Here is a 20,202-nt window from a genome sequence, read left to right as displayed (position 1 = left end):
TTACAAAAACAAACAACTTTTAAGCATCAGCTACAGTTGACCAGTTGGAGCTGAGGCTTTTGTTTTTCCATTTTAAAAACTAGTTGTCAACTGGCCAAAACTACCTTTGATGGTGAAAGACAGCTGAAAATTTGAGTTCTCACTACACAAAAGAGATGGCTGTAGGGAAAAGAGAGTTAGCTGCTTCAGAATGTGACAATATGTTGAGTCTCATCAAGCTGGCTGGTCCACTGTTGAATTTCCAATATTTATTCTCCTTTATTGTCTATAATGTCCCTGGGAGAAGTCAGGTAGGAGCTGAACATATCATCGTCCTTTGCTGTAACCAGGGAAGAACTGGTCAAGTAGTGTCTGCAGAATCTTGTTGGGAACCATGGTGTAGCCTTTCCCAAGGTCATAGCGGCAGGCAGGGCAGGTGAAGACTTCAGCTCGGAAGGAGCGCTGTAAACAGCTCTAAAACACACAAGGAAAAGAATTACAGCTTTTGCTTTCTGCTAGAGAGCGCAAATGTAGTGCCTCAGCATCACTAGAACTGTTACTAAGCTGTTACTATGTCTTCTGATACACATTTCTGCCCTAACATAGAGGAAGACAACTTAACAAAGAACTCTGTTATTGGCTATGGTACAAGTGGTAAGTTTGGCATGAATGAAAGCACAATGTCACCAATGAAGGACTCCGCTTCCCCGCCCCCGCCTCTGTGGGCAGGAAAGTGCCATTCACAGATTCTTTCTAGAATTTCTGCTAACCACCTCAAACACCCCAGCCTTTCATTTCAAGCTATAACTCTGAATATGCATATCTAATTGTCTCTGAGTTTTGCACGTTCTTCCTCACTACAATGGCAACTAAGTAGCCATTTTCTGTTTTTAAAATTTGTTTATTTAAATACTTTTAAAAACTTTATTTTTATAAAGCTTACTAATTGTATATAAGACAAAAGAACCCAGGGCAAATATCTAATGGGGCAAGAACTAAAGAAAACAAAAAACACACTATCCAGACGTACTCCGTCTTTATGGAAGTACCCAATATTCAATCCTCAAAGGGCATCTGTAGAAAAATCATACACATTTAATTCCATAGAATTTTTATCCAATGTTTATAGGTAAATATTTCCTTCCCTTCCCTGTCATTTCCTAGTCTCAAAGTGGCCTCTTTCCTCCTTCCCTAAGCATGAGGGTAGAGAAGGCGGAGCAAAATCTCATGGAGCAGAGATAGCCTCTGGGAGCCGTAAGCAGTTAGCTAAGAGCTGCCGCAGGAGCTCAGAGGATCTCAACCCCGGAACAACAGTTACACACTTGAACCTCTGTACTCTTGGTGTCCCTAATCCAGGAACATACACAGTACGGACCTTGCCAAGTGGAGGAGGAAGTGCAACATGCTTCCCCTGAGGCTTTTCTCCACCACTCAGCAGTGCCTGAGAGCACCAGAAGGCACAGAGCCACCTGGGTCCCCGGGAGTGGGGTGCCACTTAAGTGCCCCGTCCTCATCTCCCTCCCACTCAGACCCTGTAGTGTCCTCCCTGGCCCAGAAAAAATTTTAATGTGGCATATCCTGTCTCCCAGGGTTGCTGGATTAAAGTGGTACAAGTGTATTAGCAGATTACTCTTTACAATTTGAACTCTGGACATAATTTTCTTTCCTCATGGTCATCCTGTTGCCCTCTAGGACCCTCACCATCTCTTCCGCCCTCTTCATCCTCCTCCTTTATTTTTCCCATCTACTTTTATTTATTCACCCCCTTGGGACAGACCTGTCTCAATATTAATATAAATAAAAATTAATGTAAAGCGTAAGCTCATTGAGTAAGGCACAGTGTCTTCCTATGTGTTGGTACAGCATCTGGAACAATGTGGAATCTGTTTTTCATTCAGGACCTCTCAATACTCCATATCATATAAAATACTAAGGGATTTGTGTTGTATGAGACACTAACACTTTGCTTAAAAATTAAACTTCTATGAGTAGATTTTGCACTTGGAAGATATAATGATCCAAGTACAGTTAAATTAACTTGTTCCTCTTCTGCAGAGCTAGCAAATAAACTTAACCCTACGATGCAATGGCAGAGCTATTCACAGGCATACACATCCCTTTATCCATTACTACAGAGCTTGACACATAAAAACATATTGGCAGAGAAGATTCATGCAGCAGAGATTACTAATAGAAACAGACACGAGATACACAATGCAATACACAAACACTCTCGTCCTCTATGTAAAGCTTACATCTCATGGGTCTCAAACAAGAGAATTTGCCGGACCAGAGAAGATCCCCTGCCAGTGGCTCCCACATCCTGGACTCGCACTCTGTAAGGCTGCTACGCCCAGCCCTATGCTCCCATGGGGCTGTCAGTTTCAATGGCTCTGGCCCCAAACTGCTGCCATAGAGCTCAGCTCTGGCTTATCCCAGCAGGGCTCATGCTCCAGCCCTAGCTCCAGCCCCATGCACCCTGGGGTTAATGCAGGGCTTAGTGCTATCCTCCAGCTGTGGGCTGCCAAGGCCATTGACCATGGCTCCAGCTGGCCCTCCCGCCCTCAGGCTCCCTGGCTCTCTGGCCCAGGAGCATCCATGGTCTGGCAGAACTATGGATGTTGCCAGACCAGAGAGTGCTGGCTTTGAGGTGTGACCTGGATATGTTTATGCAAAGAATTACCACATTCTAATAATTACTGGATTCCATAAACTGTCTGGTACATATGTCTTTAAGTATGAAAATATCAAAGTGTTCAAAATTCATTCAATTCACGAAGTTTTATAGCGATTGACTCAAGCGACTCAATCTATTTATCTTAAGAAAGGGAAGATTAACAGCTGACTTGATTACAGTCTCCAGCACCCTACATGGGGAAGAAGTACTTGATAAATGCACTGTAGCAGAAAACACAACCCAGTTATTAGAAATTGAAACTAAACAAATTCGGACTGGAAACAAGATAAACATTTTTACCAACGGTGTGATTAACTGCTGCAACCAGGCTCATGGTGGATTCTCTGTCACCAGTACATTTTAATCAAGATTGGATTTTTTTCTAAAAACATATGCTCTAGTTTAGGAACTATGGTCTGTACTATACAAGAGGTTTGACAAGATGAACGCAGAGTTTTGTTGGGGCTGTAATATAATTCCCCAATGGGTATGCATCCAATAGTTAGGACACAAGCCATATAATTAATTTTATTGCATTGTTTTAGCTGATATGCTCCTTTAAAAAAAAAAAGAGAGAGAGGGAGAGCTATCTGTGTTACTGTGTCACTGTCTAGCTATTTGCCCTGGCCAGTCTACAGTGTAATTGCACTGATTTCAATGCAGCAACACTAAGGGAACTTTGATACACTATATCTGTTTAAAAAAAACAAGAAGAGTAAAACTAAAGTATTTACATTTTTAAGATGATATAAAATGGAAGAAAATACAGATTATTAAATTAAAATAAACCATAATCACACCAATTCGGGAGCATTTTTTTTTTCATTCCTTGGTCAGAATACTTGGCATAATTATTCTTTTGCTACTGCCAGAAACTCAACCCAGAGTAACAGAGACTGTACTTACTTTACAGACATTATGGAGGCACTCCGTTGTCACTGGCTGGTAAACCAGCTCCTGGCAGCAGACACACATAAAGGACTGTTCCAGTTTCTTCAGAAAATTCTAGTACAGGGTAAAGGAAAGAAAAAATGGGACGAGAACATTTTATTAAGGGCACATCCGTCAACATAGCAAACACGAAAGAATGAATAACACCCTTGTGCCGATTGTCTAAAATTACTGTAGTTAATACAGCTTTTAACACGGGCAAATCATTCATCCTGCTACTGTAGTAATCACACCTGCCTAAAATAAGTACAAATTTAAACCTGATGGGCCACATTTTGCTCTTATTTTAACTGGGACCAGAACTCCACAAAGACAAGCCTATTCCCTCAAGATAGATGCTTGGCTGATACATATATTACATAAATGCTATTATTTTCCTAAGCCTGGAATTCTAAGTAGGTCAGGAGTTTCTGAGTTAGTACTGATTAATAATTGTGCCATGACTTGGGAAATTCACAGGCACTGCATTTGTCCAAATATGATTACTTGACAATTTTGTACATAAGCGCAGTTAGCTTGTTTATAGTTTAGCTTCCTTTTTTTACATGAGAAAGGCTGATTTGCTTATTTCTTCTAAAAATCCCACTGGTATTGCTCCTGCACTTGCAGAAATATTTTGCATCTAATATATTCCTGCACTCAACTTGCACCAACGTTATCTGTTTGTATATTTTGCTCACGTGACTGAACTGTTGTTTACTGTTTCTTCTCAGACTGGAAACTTCTTAGGGAGAAACAAAGCTAAGCACATTCATAATAAATAATAAAAAACCCCCAAAATGGAACTCTTGTTTTTTAAATTGGGTTTAAATTAGTGATTTTGGCTATTTGGTCAGGTTTAGTCTTTCTCACCCCTACATACCAATAGCAAACACAACACGACTACCTGACGGAATGGCCAGGAAGCTGGTCCATGGGCACACCAGCTATCACGGTTTTCCAAGTCCTCCTGGGAAAACCAAGGTTATAAAAAAGTACTAGTTCTATTATAATGTTTGTTAAAACAACAAGGCCACAAGGGGGTCAGAAAACATGGGAAGTTATGTATCTTTATTAAGTGATCCTTCTCCCCTCCTGAAAATGCCTTTGTTGTACATGTACAGTATTCTAGCAAAGAGATCCCTACTACTCTGCATAGAGGGGGAAAAGCACCTAATCCTTTCTGGGCCCAAGCCAATTCTGTATCTGTTATTGCACTCACACGAGGATTGTGACTAGCTTAATTACTTTCCTCTATGCTTTGAAAACAGATGAAAAGACCACACCACAAATATAAATATAACATTCACAATCTTCCCAAAGTAACCTTGTAGGATGGGGTATATCTGTCTTGGGTATTTTAGAAGCACACTAGGCCTTATGCGTATTCTAGCACTGATACTTTAGTTGTTCAAGAGCTCCTCATTCCATATAACACAGTGGAATTATGACGGCACTAAACATAGACCTTTAAAATATATTTTAAAAAAATCATTCTTGTTTGATTCAAACTGAACCACATTTACAGTGGCCATCAGTGTGCTTTAATTGTCAAGAATTCCATTTTCAGTGCCGAGATCTGGCTGACTCCTATTAACCTTAGCAGAAGGTATATGGAAAGGTATAAGGCATGATGCAGTATAAAAATTAAGTGAGAATCTACAGGAAAACTACTTCCCAGTAATTGGATTTCCAACAAGTATCTTGTATTGTTACACATACACATCACTATACCCTTGTGTTTTGTATCGCTTTAAGAATCAAATCTGTCCAGCCATTTTGAAAAAAAAAAGTTAACCCATATACCTTGGAGGAAACACAGCTCCTAACTTTATATCAAGACCTTTATATCTACTAGTCTAGCTGCAGAGTAGCAGGCACAACAGGGAACTACAGGTGCTTCTACTTTCACAGAATTTGGATTTTGCTGAAGTCCCTTTTCCTTAGAGTTTTGCTAGTATTTTTGTTCTGTCCTCTCCTTCTTTATGTCTGGAAGAATCAGCTAGTTACAGGCTATTAAAAGATGTTCAGACTTTCCTGAAAAAGACAAATATAGATACAGCAGTCCCTCGACTTATGTGAGGGTTTCATTCCCAGGCACCCTCACATAACTCGAATTTTGCGAGAGTCGGGGGAGGGACGCATGTTTGCAGCAGGTGCACCTGGAACTTCTTTTGAAAGGTAAGTCAGGGGGGCAGTTGGGGAGTGTTAAGCCTGGTGTTGGGCTGCGACCATGGGAGAGGGGCAGGGGAGTTAAGCCTGGAGTGGGTTAGGGCTGCAGGTGGTGGGGCGGGGGGAGTTGAGCTGGAGTCCCGTGGCAGGTTGAACCAAGCCATGCATGAGGAGTTGAATCGGGGGGTGGAGGGGTGAGGGGTTGAACCAGGGTCAGATGGGGCTAGGGGGTTAAGCTGGGGCCGCGGGGAGCCAGATTTTGAGATGCACTTACATCGCGTTACTGCAAGCTAAGTGCAGCTCAAAATCGCGCATTTCAAGGGTTTACTGTACTGTGGACTGATTGCAGGCTTTTGACATAGTTGCCAATAGCTGGCTTTTAGAGTACTGACTGCAAAATGTGTATTCTACAACATTAGGTATTTCTTCCCTCAGTAGAATCAATCTGTACATACTAAGTAATTTACACCATCATCTAACTACTACCAATATATTTGCTTTGTGCATCTATTTCCCCATGTCTTGTCCTCTACTGGACATTACTGCCAGCCACATCTATTCATGTGTGCTCATGTTAATCCACACATGGCTACAGCTCAAAGAATAATAAGGAGGTCAAAGAGGGAGAGACATAAGGAGGGAGATGAGAGCTAGAGAAAAGGGAGTCTGGGATGGGGAAAAGCAGAGGTAGAGAGAGTAAAAAGAAAAAATAAGACACAATGAATTATAAGGAGGAAAGCAGGAGGGAAGAGAAAAGAAACAAACAGAAAATAATGTGGAGAAAAGCTACTATTGATTAAATAAAACTGACTTATCCATGGACTTTCACCAGCTACTTATAGTACTACCACCAACCATGTAGGGTAATGGTAAGCTTTGGTTTTATTTTTTAACATTTAAAGAATTTTAATGGCAGGGGAAGAGAGTTGCTCTGGAGAAGGCATAACATTTCTCAGTTTTCCACTGGCGTTGTTTTTGATCCTCATCTTTACCTTCTTTGTGGTTTGTTTTCTCCATCTGTAAAATGGGTAAAAAATTACCACCAAATCTGCTAAGATTAATTAAAGGTTACTTATTGTATAATTTTGGGCAGAGAGGAGGTGTTATTCTGCACTTACCCATTTCACAGAATCATAGAATTCTAGGACTGGAAGGAACCACAAGAGGTCATTGAGTCCAGCCCTCTGCCCTCATGGCGGGACCAAGTACTATGTACTGTCTAGACTATTCCTGACAGACATTTATCGAACCTGTTCTCAAAGATCTCCAGAGATGGAGATTCCACAACCTCCCTAGGCAATTTATTCCAGTGTTTGACCACCATGACAGTTAGGAACTTTTTCCCAACCTGAACCTCCCTTGCTGCCGTTTAAGCCCATTGCTTCTTGTTCTATCAGAGGCCAAGAAGAACTTTTCTCCCTCCTCCTTATGACACCCTTTTAGATACCTGAAAACCGCTGTCATGTCCCTCCTCAATCTTCTCTTTTCCAAACTAAACAAGCCCCATTCTGTCAGCCTTTCTTCACAGGTCATGTTCTCTAGACGTTTGATCATTCTTGTTGCTCTTTTTAGGACCCTTGCCAATTTCTCCACATCTTTCTTGAACTGCAGTGCCCAGAACTGGACACAATACTCCAACTGAGGCCTAACCAGTGCAGAGTAGAGTGGCAGAATGACTTTGAAGGGATATAATGGGTTGGCCAACCATTTAGAGACAAAGAGCCAAAATAACATTGGATAGAGTGCAAAAAGCCACGTAACATATATTTATTTCTATTTCTATTTTATGTATCTATATATAGATTATAAAAATAAATAATTATATAATATGTGACTCGATGCCCTCCCCCTCCCCCCAGAGCCAAGCACCCCCAAGCCTTCGTGCTCTAACAAAATGCACTCCCAGAGCCAGGCACCCTCAGCTCCCCCTTCCTGTCCTCCCTCCCCACTTTAATTCCATGCTGATGACTCGCTGGAGCTGCTGCTGCTGCCATGTGCTTCTCCCACCACACAGTGGGGTGCATGTCTGGAGCAGGTTGGCAGCGCTCCCAATGCGCAGCTCTATGGAGTAGCCACATTTAAAGGTTCAAAGAGCCCCATGCAGCTTGACAGCCAGCGGTTGGCCACCTCGGGATATACCGTCTGTGAAATTTTTATATTGGGGTTTTGTCTCCTCTATCTTTAACTATCCCTTGTTGTTTTCTTAACATTTTATGTATATATCCTGTACACTATGTTTTACATATACTCCTTGCTGTGTTAAGGTCTGATCTTGCTGCCCGGAGAATGTGAGAGGGATCACCTCCAACTAACTCCTTTTTGAGTTAGAACACATAAGTTATTCTCCTGTCAATTTCTTTAATAAAGATAGCACTACCAGGAAATACTATTTTTCTTTTTATGTCTCATTTCTCTTGCCAGCATCACACCAGTCAAAAAGTAAAAGATGACAGATAGCAACTGGATTACTAGTTTCTCTCTCTCTCTCTCTCTGTGTGCGTGTGTGTGTTGGGAGGAAGCAGGGGGAGGGGCTTCCAAAATCATAATTTTTTTAATTAGCACTGGTGTGTTTCAAGTATGAGACAAGGTAATAAAACCTCTCTTTCAAACTATGTAGGCTAACATTCTTGGTGGTATAAAAATGCACAACAGTATAACCAAACTACAACATACTGGTCCTTCCTTAAGTGAAGCAAGCACTTCATCCCACAGTTTCTGGTTCAGGCTGTCTTCTCTAATCAGCCACTGCTGTTGCTGGGTTAATTGGAAAGCCTCTCCTTTCCCTCCATCTCCCATCCTCATGGCTTTGGGTGTGTTTTTGGGCTCCTCTATACCTACTGAAAAATAATATCAGCAGTCACAGCGAGCAGAGTGTGAAGTTTGAACTGTTGGAAAGGAAACACAATAAAGTATCTAGAAGTCTTAAACAGGAATATTATTTGTGAAATAAACTAATACATTCTTCCTATTGGTCAGCTTTATTTCTGGACGGCAGCACAAGGCTGCACGTAAGCCTGTACACGTGTTCCTTCTAAAAAATAGAGAACACGTTAGGAAAGTATGGGAAAATGACACAGAATATTCTTTTCTTCTACAGTTGTATCCTTTTGGGCACCAAACAGGATCATACGTGAACAAACTTCTCTTTCACATTTAGTTTGACACTTGCTTTACTAAGAATGGTCTTTGTTGTTTCACATTCTCATCCCAAATGGCAGTTTTTTTACAGTGTTCATATTACTGACTTTAACTATATACAACTTGACAGAATGCTACCAAATCTCAAAAATTAAGAAGACGTACCATTATCAATTGACCTTTTCTGGTTTCCATTGCTCTGTCTGGTTGGCTCCTGTTTCACAGTTTGCTTTTTAACCTTATCTTTTTTCTCTTTACTAGCCATGGCTTCCAAATAACCTTCTGGATACTAAATAGGAAAACAAAGACTTATTGATAAAAATTGATAGAAAATGGGGAAGTCCATCTCCAAAGACAACTTTAACAACTAAACCTACACACTGAAATAATATCAAAGGAATCATATAAGCAAGAAAATGAAGTTACATGTGTTTTAAGGAACTGTAACTCAGTCATAAAGGCTACAGTTACACTATAGTGCTCTGTCAACAGAAGTCACTGTTGGAAGAGATTTCCTGACAAAACTGCTATTGACAGAGTGCGGCCACACACTAAGGCTGTTTCTATACATGCCACTTTTTCTGAAAGTGGCATGCTAATAAATGGCCTGAAAAATGCTAATGAGGTATGGATGTAAATTGCTAACACCTCATTAACATACGGTCACATGATCTGGAGTCCAGAAGAAGCTCTTCCAGACTCCAAAACAGCATACAGAGGCACAGCTCCTGGGGGATCTCCTGGAAGGAAATTTACATCCACACCTTATTAGCATTTTTTGAGCCGTTTATTAGCATGCCACTTTCGGGAAAATTTCAACTAGGGGACACCAAATGAAATTGATGGGTAGTAGGCTCAAAACTAATAAAAGGAAATTTTTCTTCACACAGCGCACAGTCAACCTGTGGAACTCCTTGCCCGAGGAGGCTGTGAAGGCCAGGACTCTATTAGGGTTTAAAAAAGAGCTTGATAAATTTTTGCAGGTTAGGTCCATAAATGGCTATTAGCCAGGGATAAAGTATGGTGCCCTAGCCTTCAGAACAAGGGCAGGAGATGGATGGCAGGAGATAAATCACTTGATCATTGTCTTCTGTTCTCCTTCTCTGGGGCACCTGGCATTGGCCACCGTCAGCAGATGGGATGCTGGGCTGGATGGACCTATGGTCTGACCCAGTGTGGCCATTCTTATGTTCTTATGTTCTAACGGCCTCAAAGCTCAAAAGAGTGCTCTGCTCTGTCAACAGAACGGCCAGACTGCCCTGCCATTCTCTCAACAAAATAGCCAACCGGAAGCACAACAGACAGGGCTACCCACGGTCCTGGATGTCCTGTCTGTTGAGAGAAGACCACCCCTCCACACCCGCCCCCAAACACCACACAGCTTTCTTGTTCACAGAACGGTCGACAGCAGTATTATGCCTCATGGCTGAGAGTAAAAATGCTGAGTTTTCTTGACAAAGTGTCCACAAAACACACTTCGTGTGTGCATACGCCATGAGTTTTGTTCATAAAACTGGGCTTTTGTCAGCAAAACTTGCTAGTGTAACCATAGACAAAGATCTGATGAGGCTTGATGTAAAAAGGACCTGTCCAGTGGAAGATTTCCATGGCCTTCTAAATGCTACAAACCACAAAGTTAAAGCTGAAGATAATGACTCTGTGGTAAGATAATCCATCCAAGGAACAAGGTGGCCTGTTGAGAAAGGCAATACTGCCTTGAATATTTTCAGTTCCAAAAAAGGGAGTTGGCAAAGCTACTCAGCAAGGGCAAAAACAAAAGTGAAATGAGTTTCCAGTTGCCCAGAGGTTCTGCAATCCTCAGAGACTGGCCTCTCTGTAAGGGAGATCCACACTCATAGAATACAAAGTTGGGAAAAATAACAAACATGGATACATATTTTTTAAGTTAACAGGAGAGATACATTTAAGTCTCTATTTAGTAAAAATGGAACAACTCATATGAGTACTATTCACAGTGAGTAAGAGTCGTCCTGTTGGGTCCTCAAACAGCCACAAGAACATAAAAAAAGTTACTCAGTGATTAGACTCAATTTATTTGAATAAAACATGAAAATGCATTTGTGAACTTAGATTCTAACCTGTACATTCAGACCCAATTTCTTTGACCGTTCTATTCCTTCTGAGGTCCAAGGTGCAGGTTCAGCATCATCTCTTCTCAGAAGATAACGCCAAACTAAGAATCCACATTTTCCAATTTCTGGCCAATATTTCACCACCTAAATAACAACAGTTCCAGTACTAGTTTATACATTGTCTCCAACAACTTATGAAATTGTGTCATACTAGGTCCTAAAATAAATCCAAGGAAATCTTGTCTGAAGTTGAATGTTCTTACCTCACTGAACATTCAGTATTTTGCCATAAAGCATCATACTCTTATGTAGTTACACTTTATACAGATCAAGGGGAATGTGAATCATGTTATGTACTAGCATTTCTCAGACTGGGGTCTGTGGTACACCAGGGGGTTTGCTGGTCCTGCTGATCAACTCCTCCACTCCCTGCCATGCAGGAGCTGCAGGGGGAAGACGTGATCAGGAGGGAGCGGAAAGAGGCAGGGAAGAGGAGGGCAGAGCCAGAGTGGAGGTGGGGCTGAGCAGGGGATCTGGAAAAAATCTTAAAATCAAAATAAGAGTTCTTCGATTGCTAAAGTTTTGAGAACTGTTGTTAGATACAATACAGTTTTAAATCTTCTCTCCTCTCCACTGTCAAATGGTTATTTCAATAAACGCAGAGCAGTACATTCACTGATAAACATGCTGATGCTAGGGTTCAAAGAAATGTCAAAATATATTTTTGGGTGACATGGGGTTAAAATATGGATTCCCATGGGTCAGTTTGGCTCAGTCTGTGTTTGTAAAAGTAGATTTCAAACCTTTCAGCTTTCAAAACAGCTTTCGAGTGTTCACAGAATGAGCTAAGCTACATAATCTTTACTAAGGCTACATCTACATTAAGATATAAATTTGATTTTATTAAAATCGACCTTATAACACTGGGTTTTATTCATTCGAATATGACTACCCTAATCTCCCCACAAAGTCGACTTATTGCTGCCACACTAGATCGCCAAACATTGACTGTTGCAGCAGTACATTGTGGGAACTTATCCCACAGTTCCCTCAGACCCATAGCATTCTGGGTATTTTCGCTGGTGCAATATGGGTAAAAAATGCCTTGCAGGTGGTTGTGGGTTTGTGCTGTCACCTTCCCACACTACACTGCCCTCATTCCCCTACAAGTGGAAAGCAAACAGCCATTTTTTCCAGAGTGAAAGAAGGAAAAGTAGAGAATCACAGGCAAAGGAAAACCAAATAGACTGGCTTCAGAAAGTGTAGTGCACCAGTCAGGGGACTGTCATAGTGCCCTGGGATCACCCAGGTGTCTGTGTCATCTCAACTGGCCCTCTAGCCACTCTTCCTCCCCTTGAATCCAGAAACATCCTCCCTGAAAATACTGCAGGAACAGAGCACAGCTTGAAGAAAGAGAAGGATAGTAAAGTTGAGGAAAGTGCAAACCATAACAACCAAAGCCAACTCCCGCAGGCAGGGGAAAATAGACAATTTGTGATGCAGGATTTTTGGCTTCCCACTTCATTACACAGACATGTCCAACATATGGGATGGAGCTCGCCATATTTCCACATGCCAGAATGCCTCTGTGCCCTGGGATCACCCAGGTGTTTATGTCATCTCAACTGACTCTCCAGCCACTTTACCCACCTTGAAAGCACCCCTACTTGGGCAGAACGGTATGACTTCTACCTGATAAGCCAATTTGTACTCCAAGCATGGGATTGCCATAGCTGGGCCCCCCTTCTCCCCCACATTCTATAAGGGGCATTATGGAGTGGGGGATCATCAGTTGAAGGGCCAGTTGAGATGGTCCCTTCAGGGTCCTGCTCAGGTGGGAGGCCCAGCCCCGACTGACTGTTAATGCTGGACCTCCCACATTTGATAAGTGGTGTCGTGGGGTGGGGGGCTATTGGTTGAAAGGCCAGCTGAAATGATCCCTTCCCCACGGCAACAGAAAGCCCCCGAAATCTTTGTCGTGGGGCGTGACTTCCCCCAGTGACAGCACACCTCCAAAAATCTTTGCCATGGGATGAGACTTCCCCCCAGCGACAGCAAGCCCCCAAAATCTTTCCAGCCTTTGCAGCTCTCACTGCACGCCAGCCAGAACATGGTGCTGTCTGGCAGCATGGTCTGCACTGTGCCACAGGCACATGCTTTATTGGGTTGGGGGCTAGCCACATGATATGGTTGGGTGCAGGAAAGACCACGATTGCATGGCGCCTGAAGAGGGAGGGAGGAGCTCCCCCCTTACAAAAGTCGTCTGCAGAAGTTTCTCGGCCTCTCATACAAGCATGACCCCCAGAGACCAGCCGTCACATGGTGTGGTGGAGCAGAGGCTGGCGCCAGCAATGCAAATAAATCTCAGCCTCTCCTGCTAATATTCTGTGCAAGGAAGAAGCCCACATTCCATGTTGGAGCTATTTTTAATGGACAGATAATAAAAAAGGAATTATCTCAGCCTCGCACATAAACATGACCCCACAGCCCAGCCACCATGGGCTTCCTGTTACAGAATTCAAATTTGCGGGCTTCTTGTTACTTAAGAAGAGCAGCGGAGATGGAAGCGGCCAGAGCAGACAACCATGGGGCATTGTTGGATACATATAGGAAACCTCTGGAGTCTAATAAAGTCGATTTAAAGACATGGGGTTTCCACACTAGCCTTAATTCAAAATTTTACATTCAAACTTGATGCTATGCCCAGTGTTATAATGTTGACCTTAGCACTCCCTAAAATCGACCTAATAGTATTTACAGTGAAGATAGTGACATTGTAAAATCGAACTAACTGACTTAAATTCAACTTTATCATGTAGTGTAAACACAGCCTAAGGCACCACGATCATCACATTCTTCCCAGCTGTAATAAAGAGAACTGTGCTACAAACAGTTGGCATCTCAACAGCATTTTCCCTTTAAAATGCACTAAGGTATGTAGCAGAAGATTACGTACCTTATAAATGCCATCATATCTATTGCCTTCCTCAGGGGCATATTTGCTGATTCTTCGTCCTTTAGAACTGCGCACCACTCTAACTGGTTTACCAGCTCTCCAATTCTTGGACTCTGCTCCATTTTTATCATCCAATGGAGCATCACAGTTTAGGGCCAGTGCCCTAAAAGCATATTAAAAGTCCTCATATAAGAGAGTGCATCATAAAAATATAATGTTCAGCATGAATGTAACTAGGCCACATTTTATTTGCCTTGACAGATTATGCTTTCAGCGACTAAGAAGGATATGTAACAAATAAACCTATGCCTTTGACGGCGTGCCAAAAGCTGCTCATTTTTTCATATTTTAGAGTAGTTATTTCTCAAATAATGTGGAAGGAATTACAAAATCTGAATGAATAGCATCAGCTAAGACAAAATTTACATCTCCTTCTTCTTCTTACCACCTCATTTCAGGTTATCAGTTTTATAAAGTGTCATTTTAAATTAAAAATAAATAAATACAATGTATATAGGAATCAGTATTTTGGAGAAGAAAAAAAAACCCCCACATCTGAAGATATAAAACCCACCAACAGTTGCATCAGGAAAAGGTATCTAATAACAGCCCAACAGATCTCAATAGCTAAAGCACTGCTTTTCTTAGCTTGTAAAGTAGCTAAAGAATAGCTATTACATAAGCAGTAACAATTTTAAGAATAGGCCAGTCACACCCACCAGGTTTCAGAGCTCATCCTCCAGACTGGGCAGGAATACTATATTACTGCTATTTTTAGCTTTGTACTACAGCCCCAAGTCAGTTGACCTAGGCTCGGAATTTTGCTGTTAATGTTGTAAAGCACAACTTACTTGAAATATCTTTACTTTAAATAGTAACAGAGAGGAAGCCATGCTAGCCTATACACTATCAAAACAAAAAGCAGTCAAGTAGCACTTTAAAGACTAGCAAAATAGTTTATTAGGTGAACTTTCGCGGGAAGTGGGTCTGTCCCACGAAAGCTCACCTAATAAACTATTTTGCTAGTCTTTAAAGTGCCACTTGACTGCTTTTTGTTTGTATTTTAAATAGTTTAGCAAGCTGTTCATCAATTATTATTATATGTAAATACATCCTAACCAAAAAGACTACCATTTGTCTTAATTGCAAGCCACTATAGCTGAACTATATCAGATTCTTGAGGCAAAACTTTCAGACAGAGTACAGAGGTCTACATGCAAAAAAGAGTCATGCTTAGCTGTGTACACAAAAAGTTTGTGATCAAATGGTGGGTGTTCTATCTCTATGAGCACCAACTAGCAAAGCACAGACAGATGAAACTTCCTCTTTACAAGGAAACCTCGATCGTCATCACTTTAGTGAAACGTCTGAAGGTAAAAGCTGCATGTAAATGCACTGCTGTACAGTGAAAAAACTACTGCATCACCAAAATGCAGAAATTATTTTTGTTAAAACCATGGGTTAGTATGCTTCTCTTTCTTCTTAAACACACAAAAATGTTTTTGAATGTGCTACATAACTGACAGAGATCCTTCACATTGAGTTCAGGTGGAGCTATGAGAAGGCTAGTGTGAAAAAGTGCAGTTAAAGAACAAGTATCGGAGGGGTAGCCATGTTAGTCTGGATCTGTAACAGCAACGAAGGGTCCTGTGGCACCTTATAGACTAACAGAAAAGTTCTGAGCATGAGCTTTCGTGAGCACAGACTCATTTCATCAGATGCTGGTCAGCTGCCAGCATCTGATGAAGTGAGTCTGTGCTCACGAAAGCTCATGCTCAAAACTTTTCTGTTAGTCTATAAGGTACCACAGCACCCTTCGTTGCTGTTAAAGAACAAGTGAAAGCATTTAATGAAATAGCTCAGGAGAGATTTCATGGGTAAGACCCATTTCAGCTTTGCGCAGTGGCAGTATCATAGCTAATGAGGTTAATCCAAGGCATGATTATTGGTAATTGAAACAAATATATCATTACATAATAAATAAAATTGTTAGTCTTTAAAGTGCTTCAAGACTGCTTGTTTTTTTGTGAAGCTACAGACTGGCATGGCTCCTGAGGGCCCTCCCCTCTGAAACTCAGGAGAGCTGTAACAGATCTCTTCTCAAACTTGCGAATGACAATCAATTAACAAAACAAAAAGCAGTCATGGAGCACATTAACAAAAATTTCACGCACTTCCTCCAATACATGGATTCACTAGGACTTCAGTAAAACAGGTCAGATTTTTTTATGTGGGTAAAACATTTTTTCTAATGTAATGCTTGCAAATGGTTAACCATTTTAGCTTAAAAAGTAAGTCTGTTGTAAACATATACTTGCATGGAATATTTCACCCCAAACACTCAAAGTGTGGCAACACTGTCACTGAAAACAGAATCCAATAGTGGAAAGTGTTAGGCAATGACAAGCAAAGACAGCCACCATCTCAAACTCTCACAAATACAGCAATACATTTTATTCAGTTACAATTACTGTTTTACATGAAGATAACAAGACACTGATAAAATGCCAGTGGATTGCCAAAAGGTACCACCATTTACAAAGGTTTTATGAAACAAAAGTAACATATCAAAAATTAAGTTTAAATTAATGGAATAACAGTATTTGTGCTTGAAATTCTTTAATTTCTTCTTCAAAATCTTACCTGTTCATGTGTGTTAAAGTCTGATCAAACGAATGTTCTCCAATCCTTTTATTACCAGAAAGATCTCTACCACCACTCCCAGTGTAAGTGAATTCATCACCTCGGTCCTGTGCAAGAAGATTACCCTCTGTTTTAACATTTCAAATTAAAGCATCTGCACTGAAAACACCATTGGTTCATTGGTCTTGGTTACTCAGACAAACTAGAACACTTCCCTGATGCTCAGCTATTCATGTGTATTCCATTCCTACATCATTCTCCTTCTACCAACTGTACCAACATAAAGCTACTTGTGTCTAGGCTGCATGATCAGATAATAATCATACCTGACTACTAAACCCTTAGCTTCAAAAAACATGTTTTTAGAGAGGTAGTACTGTGAAGGGACAACAGCATATGCAGATCGCAATTACAGTTAAAGATAGAAAAATTAAAATTTAGCAGGAAATCCTATCTGCAAAATACATATTATCATCACTGATAAACAGGGTTCACTTCTGCAAGATGCTGAGAACTCCGGCCTTGATCCAGCGGAGCAGTTAGACATATACTTACCTACATTTTAATGACACTTGTGCTTAATATTAAGCATGTGTCATTGGCTCTGCTGGCTCAAGGCAAAAACACTCAGCACACCTTGTATGATCATGTCCATAATGAGCTGAGATTATAAAAATGGAGCTTCCTCAACTAGAGCATTACTAAAACATAGCTCTAGCTATACTTAATACTCTAAGAAAAGTTTCTTTCTTAAACATTCTCAACACTGAAGTTATGAATGCACGATTACACAAATGGAGACCCTTATTTACATTTGCTTTTCTCATTATATAATTCCTGTCTAAAAGCATTTTTAACAACATAAATCAGTGAAACCAACAGTTTTTATACATACCTTAATTAATTGTATAATCCTACTATTACTCCTCTTGTCATATTTCTCACCACTCCTACCTTTTGTTTATTATCCTCAGTTGCAGTCTTATGTCTGAATTTAGCTCAAAGCACCTTCAAGGCAGGGGATAGGATATTCTTCTCACTGGGCTTTTTTTTTTTTTTTTTTTTTTTTTTTACAATCTTTAACATACTTTGGGGTGCTCAAAATATTACATAATAACAACTGTAATATCTTGTATTTAATATCCAGTAGATGCACAAAATCTATTTAAATATATAAAAAGTATGTAAAAAGTATGCCTTGTTTGAAAACAAAACACAATACCTTTTCAACTACAGACAAGAGCATTTTGTTGTGTTGATTATTGTAGTATTCTAAGTTGGTCTTTTGTTTGGCTGATGGAAAACATTGTCTGAACTGCATGTTCTTTTTGAGAGAAATCTCAGAGAGCTTCTAACTAGGGCTGTGAAGCAATTAAAAAACTTAATTGCGATCAGTCACGCTGTTAAACAATAGTAAGAATACTATCTACCCCTGAACCCCAGTGGGAAGTGCATGGTGTTTTTGGGGGATCTGTTTGCATGGAGATGAAGGATTTGCCCCCCGGGGTATCTCAGAACAAGGTAGTATCTCCTGGCAGCACAGAGCAGAGCCCCAGCAACAGCTCATAGCACCATAATTCAAACGAAGTGCTTGGGCCACCCAGCACCAGAGCACAGCACAACCTCTGCTCCTGATGACCGTCAGGGGAAGGGAATGAGCCCTGCACTGCCCCAACAAGCTACCCCACAGCCCCCCCATCCCACTGCCCACTCACTTCTTAGCAGCCCCAGCGCCCCACCCTCTTGAGTCCAGGGGGCATTCCTCCTCACTCCTGGCAGGGGCTCAGCCAGGCCTGGCCCCAGGCACTGCACTTGCCAATGAGAAATGGCTCAATGATCCCTGCAGATGGTCTCTGGAGCAGCACAAAGATATGTCTACCCCTATTTCCTAATGCTTAAAAACTAAGGCTGTGGATTAATATGTGATAATTTTTTAACATGTTAATTCTGCCCCGCGTTAATTGCAGGTGTTAGTGTTTGTTAACTGACAGCTCTAATATACATAGTGCCCCCACCCAACAGTATATGGCGCTGCTCCCCAGCAAAACTCATGTACACACAGTATCATATATATATGATCTATATCTATATTTTCTCTCTCTCTTTATATATATACAGGGCCCCCACTAACAGTGGTAAGTGGCACTGCTCTGCAGCACCATACATAGTCTCTTATAGTCTCCCTCACTCCAGAACTCTGCGGCCCTGCAATCAGCCATACCTCTCTCCAGCAATAACTAAGGCTTCCAGGGCCAGTGAGTCATAGCGCAAAGACTCAGCCCTGCCTCAGGGAGGCAGCTCAGATCTCCCCCAGGCCAAATACTGCCTGGAGTTTCCAAGGGACTTTGCTTTCCTTTGCTGGGAACAGTTTGTCTCTCCCTCTCTCCTGTTTTTGCACCAGTATGCGGAAGTTGTTTGCAAGGGGAGGGACACTTTAAAGCCTTCTCTACAGAGAAGTAAACTGTCACCTCAGTGGCAAGCAGACTAAGCCAGGAGAGACAAATGGAGATCTAATGACACTGAGGCTTAGCTGGGAGGTTTATGTTTCTAATGAAGTAACAGGCTTTAGCTACATAAAGGGAATGGGAAAGTGCTGATAAAGTCAATATCATTGTTGTGCTTTTTATAATACCGAGGACCAAAGAACGCATATTCCACCTGCAAAGGCTCCCAAGATTTAGAAATTTACGCTGAAAAATTTAATTACTTTCTTTCTTCCCCCCCATTCCACAAGCCCTACCTAACTCGACTTGCAAAACAGATAGACATTGTTGCTTTAGTCTTACTTCATGACTTCAGTTTCTTTTGCTGTGGGGTGGGCCATTTCCTGCTAGGCTGAGCCCTGGCAGAACAAGATGCGCTGCTGTGCCTGCTGCCCTGTCCGTACAGCAGAGTCCCCAAAGCTGGTTGCCCTGTTCTTTTAGTATGCCTCTAATAGAGTGTTAAGGCCCCTTGGGACTGCATGGCAGGTGCACTGAGGTGCAGGAAGAAAAAGAGGCGGCAGCGTTAGGAGCCACAGCAGGGGTGTCTGGTCTGTGGCTTAGCCTGTGGAAGGGCTCTTCAGTAGATTAGCATCGTTTCCTGTGTATAAAATGGTGCCAACCAGGGGCCAGATGCTCGACTGTTCACTGCCTGGAGCTGAACTGGGTCATTCAGAAGCCCTAAATACCGGAATGGCCAAGGTGCTGATTTTCCAACGATCCAGCCTTCAAATGCCCCTCCCACTCCCACCCAGGCAGCCAGTGAAGCAGCCCCTCAAACCCCAAGAGAAGAGCTTTCCGAAACAAGCAGAGACCACTGGACACATAACAATGAACCAGGTTGGAGGAACAATGCAGATTGCACCCATCCAATAAAGCCCAAAGCTGGTCACGACTCAACCCCTGAGGGTGACTCCAAGACAAGTTCTCCTTGGTGACATACAATCAGTAAAAAGAGGATGATGATGTTTTCTGAACACATAACATGCAAGACTTGTAAAGGTTGTAAGGGGGAGGAATATTTCCCTTCTCCCCAGCGGCTTTAAACCAGCCTGGGGCTATCAGTTACTTATATCTTCATTGGCTTTTGCAAGAACAAACAAGCACCACAGGAAAACACAACACTGGGGTACA

General features: G+C 41.7%; 1 protein-coding gene and 1 non-coding gene across 4 annotated transcripts in view; one reads left to right on the top strand and one right to left on the bottom strand.

Annotated features, from left to right (window-relative positions):
* Positions 1-212: 212 nt before the first annotated feature.
* The window catches only part of UHRF2 (ubiquitin like with PHD and ring finger domains 2), a 129,925-nt gene continuing 109,935 nt past the window's right edge, over positions 213-20,202 (bottom strand). For 2 of the 3 annotated variants that reach the window (XM_074994877.1, XM_074994879.1), the window contains 7 exons: positions 16,589-16,695; positions 13,946-14,108; positions 10,996-11,133; positions 9,062-9,185; positions 8,432-8,595; positions 3,563-3,661; positions 213-453 (listed from right to left, as the gene is read on the bottom strand). In XM_074994877.1, the coding sequence (XP_074850978.1) occupies positions 307-453; positions 3,563-3,661; positions 8,432-8,595; positions 9,062-9,185; positions 10,996-11,133; positions 13,946-14,108; positions 16,589-16,695 (942 nt within the window). In that variant the 3' untranslated portion in view covers positions 213-306. The remainder of the gene's footprint in view (positions 454-3,562; positions 3,662-8,431; positions 8,596-9,061; positions 9,186-10,995; positions 11,134-13,945; positions 14,109-16,588; positions 16,696-20,202) is intronic. The other variant, XM_074994878.1, reaches the window with a different exon arrangement.
* On the top strand, positions 15,837-15,978 carry LOC142013971 (U4 spliceosomal RNA). The gene has a single exon (XR_012645844.1). It is a non-coding gene; the product is annotated as a U4 spliceosomal RNA (small nuclear RNA).

This window comes from Carettochelys insculpta, chromosome 5 (genome assembly GCF_033958435.1).
Source record: "Carettochelys insculpta isolate YL-2023 chromosome 5, ASM3395843v1, whole genome shotgun sequence".
Lineage (NCBI taxonomy): Eukaryota > Metazoa > Chordata > Testudines > Carettochelyidae > Carettochelys > Carettochelys insculpta.
The sequence above is the reverse complement of the archived record's forward strand: the minus strand, read 5'-3'. Positions and strand labels throughout refer to the sequence as shown.